At 36.4% G+C, this 19,334-nt stretch overlaps 1 protein-coding gene across 1 annotated transcript in view; it reads right to left on the bottom strand.

Annotated features, from left to right (window-relative positions):
- Positions 1–1,714: 1,714 nt before the first annotated feature.
- Positions 1,715–19,334, bottom strand: part of ANKRD31 (ankyrin repeat domain 31) — a 62,809-nt gene continuing 45,189 nt past the window's right edge. Inside the window, exons 22-24 of the mRNA XM_058043950.1 lie at positions 16,838–16,978; positions 16,163–16,259; positions 1,715–2,366 (exon numbers count right to left, since the gene is read on the bottom strand). Coding sequence (XP_057899933.1) covers positions 2,215–2,366; positions 16,163–16,259; positions 16,838–16,978 — 390 coding nt within the window. The 3' untranslated portion in view covers positions 1,715–2,214. The remainder of the gene's footprint in view (positions 2,367–16,162; positions 16,260–16,837; positions 16,979–19,334) is intronic.

Below are 19,334 nucleotides of genomic sequence, written 5' to 3' on the forward strand. Positions count from 1 at the left end.
GTTTTGAATCTTGCATTCTTCCTTACTGGTATTAATCTCTCCACTGATTTTTTTTAATTCCATGTCAGCAATCACTAAATAAATAATTATGTGGAAATATGAATCTGAATTTTTGGCTTTTTGCATCACCTTTTTATCCTTTTATTCCCCGTGTTAATATTAACAGCAGTGAGAATGCCAGGAGTTTTGTCTTACTATTTGCATTTTATATTCTTTTTTACTTTAGCTTGCACCTTCTGTGCTAATTCACAGCCTAGGAGTGGAGAAGAGGTCTACTAAATAAAAGAACTGAATTGTGAAAGCAGCAGAAGGGGCTGGGAAGGGGACCTGCCACTTGTGAGTAGAAGCTTTGTAACTGCTGCAGTTAGCATCACTAATAGCTGCCCATCTTTGACCAGTGACAACCACTGATATTTTTATGCAAAGGTACACTTAAAAAGCATAAATTTAACCTTTGCAAACATGATGGTTTAAGTTTTTTCTCTCTTCATGGATCTTTATATTAAAATCAAAGGACTCCAGCAGGGAAATTAGAGAATATTCACAGTTTTAAGATTTGGGGAGCAGAATCCTACATTTGTTAGTCATATTAAGCCATATGTTGTCAAGCTAATGCCTTTCTCAAGACGCTTATATACAACTAAGAACTGAAAAAAGCCTCAGTGGTAGATTAGTTTTACATACAGCATCTGTAAGAGACAGTGGTTTTCATGTATCACTTTGCATTTCTACCTCTTTGCTCAGCTTGCTCATTTAATTTTCTGTCACTGTATCTTAGGATTGCCTTAGGTCATGTAATCATATTAATATAATAGACCAAAATAGTGCTGTCAAATTCTTCTGGGTTTTGTACATTAATTTTATTAGACATCTTGCAACAAAGAAAAAACGTCAAACAAACAAGTAATTCAGAGGTAATTTTAATAGTCAAATACCTTTTACTTTTTGGTGAAAACACAGTATTTGAATAAGCACTTCCTTTGAAACAATATGCCTTCAGGTTTGTTTTGCTGCTGCAGTTGTGAGAACACTCCATTTTCTTTCTTTGTGAAACTGACTTTACAAAATACGTGTCACTCAGCAGCTTTTACCTTTTCTGACTTCCAGGCCACTGGCATTTCTTTATTCTTTACAGCCCATTAGGCTACCACTGCTCATGCATCCTAGGGCATAGTACTAGCTCTCTGCACATCAGACCCCTCTCGCTTCTCTAAACCAACTTCTGTTTAAGACAGTAATCAGATCTTTGCAGAAGAGCTCTTCACACTCCAAAATAGCTTGCTGACAGTATGTATTAACAGGAGATACTTCCCATCCTATTCACTGGAGTTAGAAGTAGCAAGTACTATTATTCCATCTCTTCTTATAATCCAAAGAACAAAAGAGCAAGAATATCACTTGAATGCAGATAACTCTCTTAACAGTCAAAACGGTTACAAATATGCTGCTAAAGCAGATTCAAACATTGTAAAATTAAAACAAAAGAAATCCCTCAGAGATTGGGATGAATATCTGAGATGCTGTTACCTGGAAAAATCAGTGTTCCATAAACAGGCTAATTGCATTTCCTGTCATATGCCAGCACAGTTTCTGCCTATCAGAGAGATTTGGCTGGAACATGAATGGAATTTTCCTGAGCACTTCCAACAGCTAAGATTCCTCTAGCAAAGCTGATGATGATTTCCAAGGCTGCTCATCTTGATTTTTTGCCTAACCTAACAATTTATGTTACTACACAAACATGCACTGCCATTTCTGACAGCACATGCTCAGCTACAGCAGTTCCAGGTTTAGGTGTAAGAAGTGACTGTGAGTGCTGATGCCTGTCTGCTTCTGTCCTGCCCCATCACGCACGGGCAGTTACTTTAATCTGAAATTAAAACTTAACTTTAAAAAGTTCAACTTAAAAAGTTCCACGTAAAAGTAATCAGCCTGGAATATAATTCACAATGAGCATCAGTGTGTAAATCCTATCTATTTCCCCATTTCTTAATCTTGCAGTGCAAGAGTAAATATTACTCAGTTCTATACAGTTATTTTTGCCTGCTACTAAGTACTTCCCTGTTCCTCACTTACCCAAACAAATTTTCCATCATCCCAAGTGCTGGAGAAATGATTTATCAAAATGACAGCAGCAAAGTACTTAGTTCTAAAAGCTCAAATGTTTACTTTTATGTGATGGCAAAGAAAAATTCATTAACACACAAGAAGTCTTTAGAATCCAAAATCTTTGCATTCCTTGTAGAAATTCCAGTGCTTTTCCATTGCAGAGCATGGTAGAAACTCCTCTTCACGTGCCATTACTATCTCATGGAATTGAAGAAAATGTGTCAGGCTTTCCACTGAGTTGAACTGGACAGATGACCCTGTTAAAAATGAATGCAAATGATTAATGGAAAGCAGTCACTGGCACTATTACCTAAAAAGGTATTTGTAGTTTGTCAGAACCTTGCAAGTCTTAGTGATCCCAAAGAATCTGTAATGTGCCCCAGGAATCTTGTGGGGTAAGACTTAGGACATCTAAGCAGTATGTCTCACTCAGATCCAGGCCTCAATGAGACAAGGGCCACACTACATCTCCTGGTGCCCAGCCCAGGAAGCTAGCCATCTCAGACATCTCCAGTTATATAAGAGGAAAATGCAGTTGCTCTTCAGTACTGCTTGAATTTCATGTAGTATATCTACTACAAAGTTCATTGTACTTTCCCAAAATAAGGAATCTCTCACAGAAAATGCCTGTCCTGAAACAACTTTATGAAAAGATATGAAGTGCAGACATGTACAGAAGAAACTGCAGGACTGAACATAAGTATTTTCAATATTTGAGTATCTGCTGGACTGAATTAACTATTACAATGCATAAATTTAAAGCACTTTTGTCAGTACAGGAGAAGGTGAACTTTTCTCACTGTTAAAAGACACTAACAAAGTAACATTGTAAAGATCCACCAGTGAGAAATATTAGAAGACATTGATCCATAACACTACAGATTCCAAAATGCACTCAGAGCTTCAGATTTCAGAGTTACTTGCTTTCATACTTTTTCATCTCCACTTTTTCCCTTCAGCATCCTTGCACAAAGTAACACAGCTTCTGAGCTGCCACAATCAGTCCAATACAGAAAACTGCCAGTGAGGGCACAACCATTACACATAGCAGATGGTGTCAAGAGAGAGAACTCTCATGAAAGTGGAGATGGTTTTTGTTTAAAAAACCCAACAAAAACCGACAACAAAACCAAAACAACAAACGGCAACAAAATATTGTGTCCAAGCAACATTCAAGTGTCCTCAAGAAGCAAACCAGGATACTTATTTCAGGATTATTAGATCAGTCAAGATAAATCCTTGTCAAGAGGCACAGAAAACATGTTTGGAGCTCCACCAGTTGGCCAGTTAACTTGTACTTATTACTGGACTATCTTTCTTTGTTACTACCACTTTTCATTTCTGTCATCTACACCAATTCAAAGAAGCAAAATAAACTCACTGAATGGACAACATCAGTGGTGCCAGTGATAAAACAAACAGTGCAGGTGCTACACCTTTTAATTCCATGTCTTGGTGACGATTTCCCTGCCATTTCCTGAGTTCCAGGAGCACACCACCCAAAGCCAGCCAAGTAGCAAATTGCTACTAGAAGAGAGAGGTTGGTGTTCAGAGGTGCAAATAGTCTTGTGTGTCTTACAAGCTCAGTGCATGTTCAGTACACATAACACAGTACATAATGGAATAAAATGTACGATCTGATATCTGGAATATATTTAAGTATCACTGACTGCAACAAAGATGGGCAGGCTGCACACCAGACCTATGTGGAAAGTTACATCACAACACTCCTCATGCTTATGAAGCAGCAGCCAGTCACACCAGAAGAAGCCAACTTACACACTCCTTTAGAAGTGATGTTGTAAAGGTACAAGGAATGCTTGGATAAAAAAATCACTAAATAGTTTGAAAGACAACTTCAGGTAAAAATTATCTTAAAGTATGCCGGGAATTTTTTAAAAAGAAAATAAACTGGCAGAAACTGAGATGAAACATTTTCATTAATACTGAGTATACAATGGCATGATAGGCATGATTTCTGCTCTAGTTGAAAAAATGCTCTTTTTTTGTTCTGAAATGTCCACATTTTGTATGTAAGTAGAATAAAATTCTTAGCAAAGCCCATAACTAATTTAACATCCTGTATTGATAGATCATAATTAGAGAAAAGATGCTATTTTCTTACTTTAGAAAGGCTCTTCTCAGCAATTATTTAACTTACTGACTAAAAATTCTCAACTCAAATGTGAATTGTAAGAGAGATAAGACCAAATACATATATTGAAGTCACCTTTTTGAGCAGCAGATAACAGCTTTCTTTGTTGATTCCTTTGTATCAAATTTATGTTTTGCCTACTGGATTAACATTTTGTCGATTGAACATCACTATTCCACCATAAGTACTTTACCTAAGTGAACAATTAACATATCTAATCTCTGTATTCTCCACTTCTCAGTAATTTTAGATAACAGTCAGCATCTAGCAAAACCACAGTAATTATACATCCTAAAGCTGCCTTTCTCCGTTCTGACACCAGTGTTTGATTAAAAAGTTTCTATATCCACAGATAGTAATTTTTCCATGTAGGTATGAATCAGTATTTTGGTTCCTGTGTTTCTTCCTCTGACACCAATGAGTTCTTTTCCTTTGCATTTTTCTTTCTCAAGTCTTTCTCCCCTTTCTCTCTCCCTTTGCTACTATATTTAATCTTCTGATACCCACTTTGATGTTTTCTTCCTGCACTTTGCTGACTTTAACTCTAATCCCCTTAAAAAAGACTGGCACTTTAGAGGCTGTAAGCAGCCAAGAAAGGTTCCTATACTGTTACCCAAAACTCAGTGCCTCAGGTACAGAAGCAGACTTAGTAAATTTAGACACACAAGCAGGGCCCTTCTCTGCTTTTCCACCCTTGCTGTCCTGTTCTGTCAGTCTTCTATCATCTTCAGGAACAGCAAGATAAAGTATCAATATCAGAATGAGAGGTTTTCTTCCATAAATATGGGGAAAACACGTTGTCTCTTGACAGCTTTTCCATCCTGCTTATCAATATCCCTTCTGTCTTTGAAAGCATCCATTTTAGTCTTAGAGTTTTGAAACCACTCTAAATATTTTCAACTTGTGTTTCCATTTTGTTGCATCTCTAGCAGTCCTTGTCTGCTGTGGCTGTTATGAATCTGAAAATTGTACTTAAGGAGAATTTCCATTAATGGCAACTACACAAATGTCAGACTATAATCTCCAGTTGCATAAGCATTAGTCAGTGAAGAGAAAATTGTCACTTCCGTGCAGAGTCACCATTTTCTGAACATTCAAATAGCTCCTGAAAGATCAGGCCTTAAAAATCCCACTAATATCTACCTTATTTTTCCCAAGCAAGAAAGTACAGAAAGTATCCAAAAAATGGGTTATGTATTTTACAATTATCTTACTGGTGTAAATTATCTGTAAAATAATTTAAATGCTCTTGCAGTTTAGTCAACATATTTGAGTAAATTTACAAGCATCAGTAAATCAAGTTTAAATGCTTCTATAAAACACCTAATGATGATTAACAGATCTGAGGGAAAGATGAACTGATTTGCAGTATCTGGCAAAGCCACAGGAGACTTTATTCTTTTGAGACTCAAATGGATCTGGTTCAGAACAACTAGCCTAGACACAGGCTACAAATGCATAAACAAAGAGAAGATCTAAGAACAACACACTTAAAGGTGACAGCATTTGATCTAAACTGCCACAGCGGAATATTAATAGAAGAAAAATCTGTCTTAAGTGCTTTCAAGTTTCTTAGGCCTTATCCACACTCCTCTCAAGAACTTAGAAAAGATCAGTCACAACCCAAGAGTTCCAACATGCACTGTCTATTGAGACGAAGTAAGGCCTCAGAAATGACAGCCAGCAGTTCCTATAAACAACATTTTTGGGCCTTCTGAATCTTTAAATAAAGGTTGCTACTGGACTGAGGCACAATAGTTCTGCCCATGCTAGTGATAATTTTGAAAATAACTTTTCTTTTGTATTAAGTGTTCCCATTACCTATTACACTGAACCTGGACACTAAAAACTGGATTAACACCTGAAATTTAATAACTAAGCTGAAAAGTTCACCAGGGCAGCTCAACATGATACTGGTTCACTATATTCTACAATTATTCAGGAAGAAGAAGAAATCTCAGTTACAGGATTATGAGCTTTTGTCTAGTTTAGACCAAAACTAAAGCTTTCCTATGCATTTTTTCCCTTTAACCCAGACACATGGCCTGGTACATATAGCTGTTTTTTCTCCTAAGATTGGAATATATCAGTGGTTTCGGTTACAGACACATCAAGAACTTATTTCACTTAATATTCTCCTGAGACTTGACTGAAAGCAAGTAACTGCCTTTTGTGTTCTTAAGGTTTTTAAAAATTGGTATTCGTGATCTATCAAATGGAAAGAAGAGCTGGTCGAGACCTGGTATTTTGGAAAAACAGATGTGTGTGGACAGATTGCCATTCTAACACCACAACTTTATCTTACAAAACACAATATTTTCCCAATAATTTAATATTTTTTTCCTCTAAATGAATTCACTTTTTTCAGGTCTCCCCAGAGTTCTTGATTCACTTCACATGATATAGATGTCAATTCTTTTTTTCTCTTGTAAATGCTGGAGTCCACATTTGTCCTTACAAACCAATCAGTAAGGAGACATCTTCTTCTAATGAACAGATCAATCATATCAGTCAGACACCTAAAGTTAAAGTGGTGTCCATCCACTACAAGATACAGGCTAGCAGGAATTATGACTACCTGCATTTTGATCCTTTGTGTTCATCTCCATCCCAATGCTGAAAGCATTTTTCCCCAAGAATTAATCTATCAAGTGACCTAAATCATGCACACTGCATTTTTTGCATTGATAATTACAGAAAAAAATCAAAGGTTATTTATAGCATCATAGTAATAAATAAATAATTTCAGTTTGGAAGGTCCTTAATGGACTATAATGGGCTATAATGACCAGGTCATTCATAGAACAGCTATAACAGTGTCAGAAGGACATAGAGCACCTCCTGATAGTACCTTAGCTTATGGTTTCTTTCTTCACACATCATCCATGACTCATCATGGATGATCTATAGGTTCAGTTCACCATCTGCCTGTAACTGAAATCTGTATAGCAGTAATGTGGAATTTAATTCATATTTTCACAATTCATTATTTTATTCCATTCCTTCTAGATAAAATTGTGTATTTGAGAAAGAAACATTACTTTCTCCACTCAATAAAGGATAGTATTCCTCAGAAGTTCAAGGTCTGTTTATGTATCCAACGATATTGGCAAAAGCAATGTCATAAAGCAGAAAAAATATTAGGTGTTTAGAATTCTTTTTTCTAACTGCTCCATAACAGTGGCCTTTCTTGTTGTACTGTGTCTGCATAGTAAAAGGACTTGCAGGTATGATTAGAGACCAAGTATTCATGCCTTTTATTCTAAAGCATCAGTTTCAATGTTTATGCTGAATTCTTAAATTATGTTTCATATGGTAGAAAGTATTATTCCCACAAATGAACCTAAAGATGTTACGCTTTTTCAAGACACACAGTTAATAGTTCATCTGTTTCTAAATGTCTGAAAAATGTACAACAGAAATACTGCTTTATAGGCTTCTTTAGAGCATTACCCAGATAAGTAATACGAATATATTATTTTCCATTAACCTTATGCGTACATCACATTCTGATATAGTAACTGTTTTTTTCCCTACATATCCTGGGGTATATGGCTGTTACACAGTAACAAATGCTTATTATGTGACATATACTGAATTATTATTTTTCAGGTACCTTGGATTGGTGCATCAAGATATTGTTACATTATTAATTTAACAATACATCAAAGTCAAGTCCACCAATGTATTTAGAAATCCAGCAATGTTTCAATAGTCTCTCAGGGACACAAAATGACAATTTACATCTTAGTAGCTCTTTTTTGCTATAGATGTAAAATGATTTTATCCCCAAAGGTGAGAGAAGTATAACTGACATACATGCCAATACTAACTGAGAACTATGCACATCCTCCCATAAAAGAATTTATCTTCAAGACTGAATTTATAAATAAGTAAAATAAGTACTTCTAAAATAAAACAGAATGGCTGGTTCCATTTCTCTTATTAAAAAAATATTTTCTATTGAAAATATTTTTACACAGCTGTCCAGATTACCTTTCAGTTTCTCAATCAAGTCCATCACCGTATTTAAATATCAATATTAATGATTTTTACCTCAACATCAACAAAATCATATACTAGTATCCATTCTTAAAAGACCCAAAGATTGCTTTAAAAATAATTGGAGGAGACTATTTCTTGGTATGACTAGGAGGATGTAGGTTTCCAACATATGATTCTTTCTTTTTAACCTATTATGTTATTGCTGTAGACTTGATTATATAATGATTCACTTATATACTCATTCAAAAGTAAAATGGTTCTCTAAAATTATTTCTAACCATTTTAGAAAACCTGAACTTAATGTGCCAAGATAGTGCATAAAAAGTTCCAGCTCCAAACTTGGGTAATTAAAACCAGAACACTTTAAAATTCTTGCAGTTTATAGCAGACTGAAATGCAGGTTGGAAGAAACATAATACAAGTTATAAATCAAGTTTCAGTTCAGGTCAGAAAAGTGCTTTGAAAAACCAACAGCTCCTATTTTTCATGCACTGGTAAAATCCAAAGCAGCTATTTTTTGAGTTTTATGTACAACCTCAGAACAACTTCTAGAGCCTTCTCCTACACTATTATCACATGGTGATTGAAAGACTGAATTGTTTGGTTTAAAAGCTTTGTCATAACTTTGTTAAAAGTGTATTCCTGAAAAAAACATCAAACAGATAAAAAAGTGATAAAAATCAAACACTTCCGAAGATAGTATCATCAGATAATCTCCTAAATATTTTCACCTCATATTACCAATGTGATGTCAAAACAGTCTGTCTTGTTTGTTTAAAGCAAAGCAGCAGGCAGAAGCCAGTGCCTCTTGAAGGCTGATGTGGCTCACACTGCCTTACATTTATTGCTTTCATAACTAAGACAAGAAAAGACGTGCTCCAGGAAGATAATCTACAACAGTTCTGTTTGTCTCAGTCTTCTCTCAGTCTCCACAGGACCACCAAAGCAGATGAAAATGCTGTAGTGCACCTGATTAAGTAAGAAGATGGGTCTGTTATCAAAGGATTCTTTTACCACTTGTTTCACAAAGTAAAAAGGCCAGAAAGCCAATGTTCAAAGCGCTCAGCTAGGAGTTGGTTTTAAGTACTCTGGCTGGACTTCTCAGGAGAACATAGTTTCTGTATCAAAAAAAGGTGCAAAAGTTTTAAAAAGCAAGTTTCCCACTAGATACTGGGGAAAAATTCATCCTGAGCATGGTTAAGCATAGGAATACCCGTCCCTGAAAATATGCAGAATGTGCCTGGACAAGGCAAATTTATCTAATTTGGAAACTGGTCCTACTTTGAACAGAAAGTTGAACTGAAGACCTCCAAAGGTCCTACTGAACCTATGTTAGCCTACGATTCTGTGCAATCACAGTATCATCTGGTTTCTTCTGAAGTAATTTTCCAATGTCATAAAAATCTGGCTTACAGGTAAGAAATGCAGACATCAGATACTTAGAATTGGTTTCCATGGCATGCAGTCCCTGATAGTTGTTTCTTCCCCTATCCTCCTCTGCCCACCCACAATTTTTGTCCCTCTGAAAAGTGATTTTGTTTTGGCTCTTGCTAGCTACATAGCTCAAGTCTGAATCAATCATGTGACATTTTACCTCCTACCCTGCTGACAGTCAAATAACAGCAGGTAGAGGATTTTGGAAAGCAAGATGAAGGAAGCCTATACCTCAGCCAAGGTATGCAGTTACTAGAAAATACTGCTTTGTAAATTCTGCAGACAGAACTGTGCACTTCTTTGTAAAGCATATAAGCACATAAAGCAAATGCCTGGAACTTTACAGTTCTGAAAAGTACTTACAAGTATTTTGTCCGTAAGCCATAAAGAAGAGAGAACAGTATAATAGTTGCACGTTCAAATCCCCCCAAGACTGAAAAATACTATGGACAGACATTTTTGTCTACAATCTCACTTTTCTTTCCAAAATACAAAGAATATATAGTTAATCTCCCTGTCTTTTAGAGTCACATAAATGGTGACATAGTGTAGTTGATGAATATTCTACTATAGGTAAGGCAGAAAAAACACATATGAGATGTCAGGGTTTTGTTTTTTGTTTGTATATGGTTTGTTCACTGGGGGTTTTTAAATATTTCAAGTATTCTCTTTCACATTACTGTTGCCATTATTAATAGTATGATAAGCTACTACTTCAATAATACCCAGTCCAAAAAATTCAGATATACAGAATCAAGTTCCTTAAGCCATGCTATTTTTGTCAGAAATAATAAACTCGGGTTTATTACATCTTGACTTTTCAAACATTAATGTTATTCATCATCTTTTCCTGTTTTCCTTCAAAAACACGAAGAAGATAATAATAAAGTTTTCTAGTGAAAGTACTTTCTGATCTAACTGTCTAAGCCTAACCCAAACCTAGGGTTCTGATGTGGAGTACACTACAGCACAAAATATTTAATTTTACAATGGGCTAGATTTGTTGTTTGGATTATGCCACAAAGTATCTTCAACCGTTCAAATATGCATATGAGATACCTGTCCTGAAAAGTTTATAATTTAAAATATAATGGAAGACTGTTGCAAATATGCACATGCAGTGTTTTCTAGTAGCTTGATTTTACACTTGTTTAGGAGCTGACACATATAATAGCTAAGTTTCATTTATCTGGAATGATTCATGAGGATTTAAATGCTCTCCTGTTAAGTCAGCCATTTCAGCATCACAACTTTATACTGGTGTACAAGAGAGGACAACTGACTATCAAGAAAACTGAAATTGATTACCCTTCTATCATTTTCCAGGACTAGTAAAGCCCACAAAGTAAACTAGTTTAAAGCCAACTTATACAGCTGAGCTTTACCTTCAGATTTGATTTAGCACAAAGTAGAACAGCGGTGGCATTGTGTATGTGCCTAGTTCTTTGGAAACAGAACTAGAGGACAAACCAATACAGTAAAACCATCTATGGGTTATGAGCCTTCTCATAGCACTTACAAAATTTCATTTAAGAGACTGATTGAAGCACTCATCCTGATATGCTTGCAAAGGAATTTCCTTCTGAAATAGGAGTTTTCTTTTTACAGTTCATTTTAAAAAAGGTCAAACTGTGAAACTTGAGAAGTTTATATTTAGACCTCCACAGAAAAGATTTGAGATTCACAAGGCAGAGATGTCAAAACTGAGATGGTAGATAAATTTTTACGTATTATACTGCATGTTCAGCAGCCTTTTTTCTTCAATTGACAAAATAATTAAAGTAGGTATGAACAAAAAATTTATATATGGAATAATTGTAAATGTACAGTTTGTTAATTTTTTTTTAATAACATGTATCTTTAATTTTGTATTATCTCCACGGTCTGTTAATGGTTACTTTTGCTACACTATAACTCTACACTCTTGCTGTAACTGTTTCCATTCAGGACTGAGCACCTAGATGGTTGGGTGGCAGTGACTTTATATGCTGCAAGACCATTATTTTGCCAAGCAGAACTCAAATAGTAGGCATATTTGAGAAAATGTCAATCTGGCTGTTCATTTGTTCAGCAGAGATACATAACTTCTACAAACCATAGTCTTTGTTACTTTTCAATTAATATCAAAGAGCAGTTAAATCTGGGGTTTTTGATATAAATAAATGTAGCAATCTACTACAGAATTTATTTTTTGTAACTTTACAGACCACCTTCCTCCAAATATTCTGATCTGTCATTTAAGATATGAAGCCTGTTGGCTTCTATTAAAAAAAAAAAAAAAAAAAAAAAAAAAGATAACAAAGCATTTTCTCCAGAGGTTTCTCAGCTTAATCCTTGCAAGGTTGCTGTAGGGCCTATGTACAGAAGCATTAAGAATTGCTTTAAAATATGGATGTACTTTTAGTTTCCAAAAACTGACAAAGACTAGATTCACTTCTGTTTTCTGTCTTACTGCCTCCCACGGCAGACCTGACTTGGCGCTGTTACCCTCGCCAGTGCAGTATTATCTGGCACTGGGGTTTGAGCTGATCACTCCAGCTTTGCACTGTGGTGAGTCAGGGTCATCCCTCCATAGTGTAATCACAGGCAGTAGAGGCAAAAATACCAAATGAAGTGCAATAGGCACTGTTCAAGTCATGCAAGTATTACAGACGGGGTTTGAAGTGCAATCAATGTAAAATGCAATACTGAAAACACAAAGTTACAAGCTTGGTCAACTACATAAAGGTCAAAGCATCTTCAGAAGCATTTCCACACCACCCTCTAAATTAGATTATACAAGATCATTTAGCAATGTTTATGTATCATATTTCTCCACCTAAATCCAGAAGACATTTCTCCATGCTATTTTTTCTTTTTTTTGAGACATTTAACTGAGTACTCAAAATGACACAAAGTTATTTTTTTAACTACACCAAAATAGCAAAATGTTTCTAATTGTTCAATTCTAAGAGTTGACCATATTGAGCTATGAAAAACGCTGCTATTGGGTCATTTAGATCTAACCTAAACCCTCAGAAGTGTAACCATTTCTCCCCAGCACTCTTTCCCTCCCACACACAAATCAATTCCATGCCACCTACTTTTTTTTTGCCTCTCATATCTCTTGCATAGCCCTTGCATCCACCATTAGGTTTTCTAGACTGCTAAAAAAACACTCACTCATAAATTCCCTGGCAGCAGCTGCTTCTCCTTCAGCACACAGTTCTCACAACTTATGTTTGTGGCAGGGATGTGGTGTTTGGCTGCATATTACTCAGGTCAAAGCTTCCAAGAAGCTGAGCAATGGAGCCACTACCAGGATAGTGCTGGTGGCTCCTTGTGATAAAATTCTTTCCTAGGAGCATGAAAAGATACTTCTGTTCAAGGAACAAGAAGTGTCTCTTAACACTGATGGTTTAATGCACAGAGAAGTTATGATTTTTATTTTTCTTAATTTGTTTCTTTGTGTTTTCACTTAGCCTTATATCACCTAACACATGTAAGGGCAAACTTTCCTTTGCTCCTTTACCAACCCAGCAGTTGCTGCTTTAAGATGACTGGGGCTTGTTTTTTGAGGGTTTTTACATCTATATCTTCCTTGGCAAAATTGCAACAGACACCTTAAAACTCTAACTTGAAAAGTAGCCTACTAAATGTATGTGTTTCATTGCTTGCCTCAAGGAAAACAGAAACACACCATATCACATACAATCATAGAACAACTTTCCCACTTGCTTTCAGCATTCCTCCTGAGTTTAGTTTAAAATTTAATACTCCATACCTCAAATAACACTAGCATAAACCTTTCAAAACAGCTTATGGTTCAGCCATTAAGAAATCATTTGGATTCCCTTGAAAACACTCTTCTTCCATACAACTTTGGGACCTTTCATGAACTACACGTGAACAAGAGCTATTTTAATCTTTACAGGTGGCTAATGGTTGTTAAAGGCAGTAAGGGATTGCCTGTGCACAACAATTGTACTAGTCATGCTGTTTTCCAAAGACTGTCTTCCTGAAATAGCAATCTGCAAAATGAATGTGCACATCACACTTACTGTAACAACTGAATAAGCTTTTATTTTAAGCCACTTTGCTGGAATTTCAATGTGAAATACCTAACACCAACATTTGCTTGACAACTTAAATCTCTTCTTCAGCTGACATCTGCTTCTGAATCCTTGTTATTCTTGGTAATTTTTAACAAACATTATGACAAGTATCGGAAAGCATGGAGGAATTCTAATCTATAAAATAACTGTTTATTCTGTTTTCCTGCATACAGATAGTCCAAGAGTACTGCTCATTTGCTTAATGTTTACTTCTCACTCAGGCTTGAATACAATAATTCTTGCTTTCTGCTGGCATGATCCTAGGAGAGACTGAAGACTCAGACTCAAAGAAGGTACATAAAATAAAATTTAGTTAGGATTTAGATGACCAATTCCAAAATTGCAATCTCTAGTGCTTCTACTAAATACTTGCATTGGTCTGGGACTGCTTTACTTCATGGGCTCTTCAAGGTTTTTGAACTAACACCCCTAAGGTACCTAGAAGTCTGATGCTATATAAACGTTGAAGCAACTTCTAAGTCTCAACCAAGCTGAAAAACTGGAACATTTATTGTGTTTGCCGCCACAGAACAGCAACTCCTTCTCTTCTCGCCAAAGGGCCTTGATTTGGTAGAGGTTCCTAAGACACTCTTCCTAAACTGGGCTGTACAAAAATTTCATTGGTAGCTGCTTTTTTCTATTCTACACCAAGATGGCTAGGTGTAGCCAGTATCATATATCATTTTCTTCCCACTTCTCCATGCTCTTCATACAGTAACTCAATGAACACTGGGCCAAGGTATGGGAAGTTACAAGGAGAGTGAGGGAGGAGTATTAAAAATAATAGCATTCTCCTCCAAAATTGCTCAAATTCCCAGGCCTCAATCTTCTTTTTTAACAATGCTCTGGGACACACAGAAAAAAAAATCATTAATACAAAAAGCAAAAAAAGAAGTTTCGTTCTTTGAAAAACAGAAAAAACTTCTACTATACAATACACACAGGGCCTAAGCATATTAGAAAGATAGAAGAGTGCTTGGGCACTCTATGTCTCCAGGCAAGCAGTACAGAATAGTTCGCATCCACACCAGCAAACTTTCCTCTGCTTTTGAGCAGGCTGGCTGCAGGCAAAGTGCCTGCTGGAAAAAGCACTTGGAACAAGCTAACTCATGAACTGAGCTCGGAAACCATTTGAGGGTTGTCCAATGAGCAGAACTGTACTCACAAAACAACCCTGCAGATTAATCCTCTTCTGAAACAATTTAAGGCACTGTTTAATGTCCTAGATATCTGGCCATGTAGTATCTGAAATGGAACTGAAACTGTGAACACTTTGACTTGCCCTCTCAACTTCCCATGTAAGACTAACAGTTAGGCAGTGGCTACTGTCATCTTAAATCACATATCACAAAAAACTTCCTCAAATACTCTTTTCCAGATGACCCTGGACTACCTGGGAAAAACACTTGCTGATCTTCAGACCAACTTTTTTTTGGTCAAGAATAGTTTTTCAATAAACAGATTTCTCTGTTCTAGAAGTTACAATCTTTATAATAAATTTTTCACAATACAAATAATTCAGAAGAACTAGTGAAATTTTCAAAGGCCTATGAAAAAGTTTGGAAACCAAATATAGATCTAAGTCAGTTACACCTGGTAAAACTTGAAGTTAATGAAGCAAGGAAAAATAAACTCACCCTCTGGAAGCTGTTAGCCTGAAGCATAACCAGTAGAACACAGTAATTTGAATACCAAGTTAGCTCTTTTGAACTATTATCTTTAAATTTACTTTCAGTATGTTAAAAACAGACCAACCCTGGTATCCAGATTACCATGAAATGGAGTGTCTTATCAAATTAACAGAAGCAATCCCAAAGGCCTAAAAGCTTTATGGACTCCAAGTACAACTGGATGTCAAAGGGACTTGTGTTTCCCTGAGAATACATTGCTTATCAAAATAAGACTAAAGTTCTTAAGTTTGCTAAGCAGTTCTGAAAAAATTGTTCAGTGTCATCTTGTCATATCAATACACTTTGTTTCTTTTGACTATTTATTTCTAGAGAATTAAGTATCCTCCTAATTATTAGTGTTGCTTGGGCAATAGAATAAAAAAATATTAAAATGGCTTACTCAAAACTTCACTTTATAGGAAACATTCTATTATAAAATGCTACTATTTTTTTTTACATAACAAACAAATAATTAGTAACTATTCCTTTCACACAACAAATTTATGGAAATGTAGTTTTTTAGACTTCGTGTACAAATTTTGGCACTACTTACATTTCAAGATTAAGATTAGTGGTAACCATATACCCAAGAAAAAAAACTAGAAATCAATAGAGGTTCTAGTCTTTAAGTCCTTTAGAAATCATTTTCTTCTGCTTTCAGTTATGAAGAATATTAGATTTTAAGTGGTACGTACCCAAAGGATTTCCTTTCTGTGCTGGTAACTCCAAGTCGCTGGAAACTGACGTTTCACCAACACTAAATTTTGACAATTCTGTCCCAAGATATGTAACCTGTAAAAAGAAATCTAGATGGATAACTGATTGCTTTAATTAGTATTTTTTAGGGTTTTTTCTGATAGGTGTAGAAACCTCACTTTCCTTTTAAAAGTGAGTTTATGAACTTCTAAACCTAATCTGCATCTGTCAAGATCAAGAAGAAATTATGGTAATTTGAATTCTAATTAAAAAAAAACCCAAGTATAATACAGCCCATCTGTAATGCCCTTTAAACTCTGCCAGTATTTTTGCAACAATCATGCATGACACCCTGATATTTCAGTAAGTTTGTTCCTTTTTGTTCAAACTACCTTTTAGTTTTTTCTATCAGTCTTAATCATCTTTAAAGCAACTTTCAAATTCCTTTTAACTTACAGTGTGAGCATTCCATGTTCTTTCAACATTCATGATGACTTCACTATACAATTATGTAACCACAGCACTTTCTTTGCTGCTCATTCATTAAAAGTGAGATGATATTTAAAGTTCAGGCTTGTACCCTCTTTTGCTTTAATAACAGTAAAGAGATTAGATTAGTGAAACCTGTTACAGTCATTCATTATTGCTAACTTTGGGAATCAAATCAGGCCTACCTTATTCCACACATACTTCCATGTCACAGAAATATCACTTCCTAATAGATCTTTAACCCACTGAACTGGATTCTGTAGTATTTGTCCTTTACTGGTTCTGATCTTGCCATTCTTCAAGAGTGTAGCTTTATGACTAAATTCCTAAAAAAAAAAGAAATAATTTCAATTCATAAATTAACACATATAAGATCTTTGAAACATGAAAAATGCCAAAGAACAACATAGCTGAAAAGTTGCAGCTAATTTTGTTTTTCTCTGGAAAAAAGTTAAGTAATCTAACGCGTCTATCAAAAACTGTACAAAATAAAGATTATTTATTCCACCAGAATAGGAAGCTTTAGCTTAGCAGAAGACATATCTCCCTATGTGTGTTTGTCAGAACTGTATTTGTATTTTAGTTCCTCTTACACATAACAAGGCTTTGAATAAATTAATGTGCAACAGTGAACTCAGGCAGTTACACAAGGCAAATCTGTGCAACAAGAAACTGCTATATGAGGTACATATATATGTCAGAGTGAAGTTTCAGCAACCAGTCAAACATAAAACATATTTGCACAAAAATTTCACTTATATCAAGGGATATGACTTACATGTTTTAGGAGGAACCTAACAGCCTTACCTTATGCAAAATTAAGGATGAACAAACTTACTGTTAATGCCTCTTTCATAATGTTAATGCAGCCCAGTTCTGCAAACATTTACACCTCTCCAGAAGCACAAGGTATAGCTGTTTACAGGTGAGTAAGTCATGGTTTTGTCATATTGGCCTCCGTTGACTAACACAGCTAAATAATGCAACAATTAACTCTTGATGAACTCTGTTAGAACCTAGTAAGGTCACTTATCATTCATAAGCTTAAACAATCCAAGTAAGAGAGTGATGCACCCGAAAATACTGAACCATCTCCTACCATATCCACTGGCTTGGGGTTGCTTTAAGAATTAAACTAAGACAATTAACCTAAATGTTTCAATGAGCACTCAACCAAGTTCCTAAGTTCAGAGTTTCACAACCTAGGTCTACAGTATTCAACAACTGCATTCTCCCTGCCCAAAGCTAAGCTTAAGTAAGAACTATGTACCAGCTGTATGTTTTTATCAAATACATCTCTATAATGATAAAGAAGGGAAATTTACTGATCATATCTTTGCAATGCAACACACACTGGATTCTAAATTTCAAATTCTGTAGCACCATCTTCCAAGACATAAATGAGTGTCACTTTCATCCTAGTAAAGATCACTGACTTCTTTACATGCCAAACACTAGTACTTGCAGCACTGGGCTATAATTCCTTAGGATCTATGTGCACCAAGCTGCTAATACAGACAACTGTCTTGAAAAATTACAGTAGACATAATGAATTTTTCATCCTTCCACTCAGTCATCTTGCAGTTCAAACAAATATTACATGTTTGTTCTTGAAAAAAAAGAAGCATGTCTCCACACCTATGATATGGCCTGATATACAGCCTTGTGACTTGCACTACCCTATGTTCAAGAATACAAGACCACACAAAATGGCAGCTCTCAGCAGAAAACCATTCCTGAGATTATAGGTGTAGGAAAAGGAGTTCTTTCTACATTAACTAAATTGGTGAGTTGGCTGAAAAGAACTTTACATATTTTATCAATATGCTGCCCTGGAAATTAACTAGCTGTGTTGGTTTTGCACAGCCTGGATTATTGTAGCAGAGGGGGGCCACAGAGGCAGCTTCTGTGAGAAGATGCCACAAGCTTCCTCCATGTCTGGCAGAACCAATCCCTCGTGGCTCTGAGGATGGACATGCTGCTGGCCAAGTTACAGATGTTGGTAATGGCTCTGTATAACATATTTAAGAAGAAAAACAAAACAAAGTGAGCACAGTTTTTCCTTGCCAGAGAAGAGGAGGAGATGAGAACATGTGAAGGAAACAACGTGGAGACTCCAAAGTCAGTGCAGAAGGAGGGCAGGAGGTGCTCCAGGCACTGGAGCTGAGATTCCTCTGCAGGCCATGGTGCAGACCATGGTGAAGCAGCTGTGCCCCTGCAGCCCATGGGGATCCATGGGGGATGCAGAGATTCACCAGCTGCCCGTGCTGGAGCAGGTGGATGCCTGGAGGAGGCTGTGGTCCAGGGGGAGACTCTATGGAGAGAGGGGGCCCTGCTTCCAGGCTGGAGCAGCCTGTCCTTGGAGGACTGCACCCCACGGAAGAGTGACCACACTGCAGCAGTTTGGGGAGGACTGTCTGCCCGTACGACGACTCAGGCTGCAGCAGTCTGGGAGGACTGCTGCTCATCACACTGGAATGGAGAAGTTCACTGAGAACTGTGTCCTGTGGGAAGGACCACATGACTAGCAGGAAAAGGATTCCTCTCCCCGAGCAACGGAAGAAAACCTTGAGTGATGAACTGACCAAAATTCCCACCAAAATCCAGTCTCCCTGTACTGTCAGTGGGAAGGAAGGAGGGGCTGGGGGAAAAAGATGTTTTTTAAGGGCTTATTTTTACTTC

Source organism: Melospiza georgiana, chromosome Z (genome assembly GCF_028018845.1).
Source record: "Melospiza georgiana isolate bMelGeo1 chromosome Z, bMelGeo1.pri, whole genome shotgun sequence".
Lineage (NCBI taxonomy): Eukaryota > Metazoa > Chordata > Aves > Passeriformes > Passerellidae > Melospiza > Melospiza georgiana.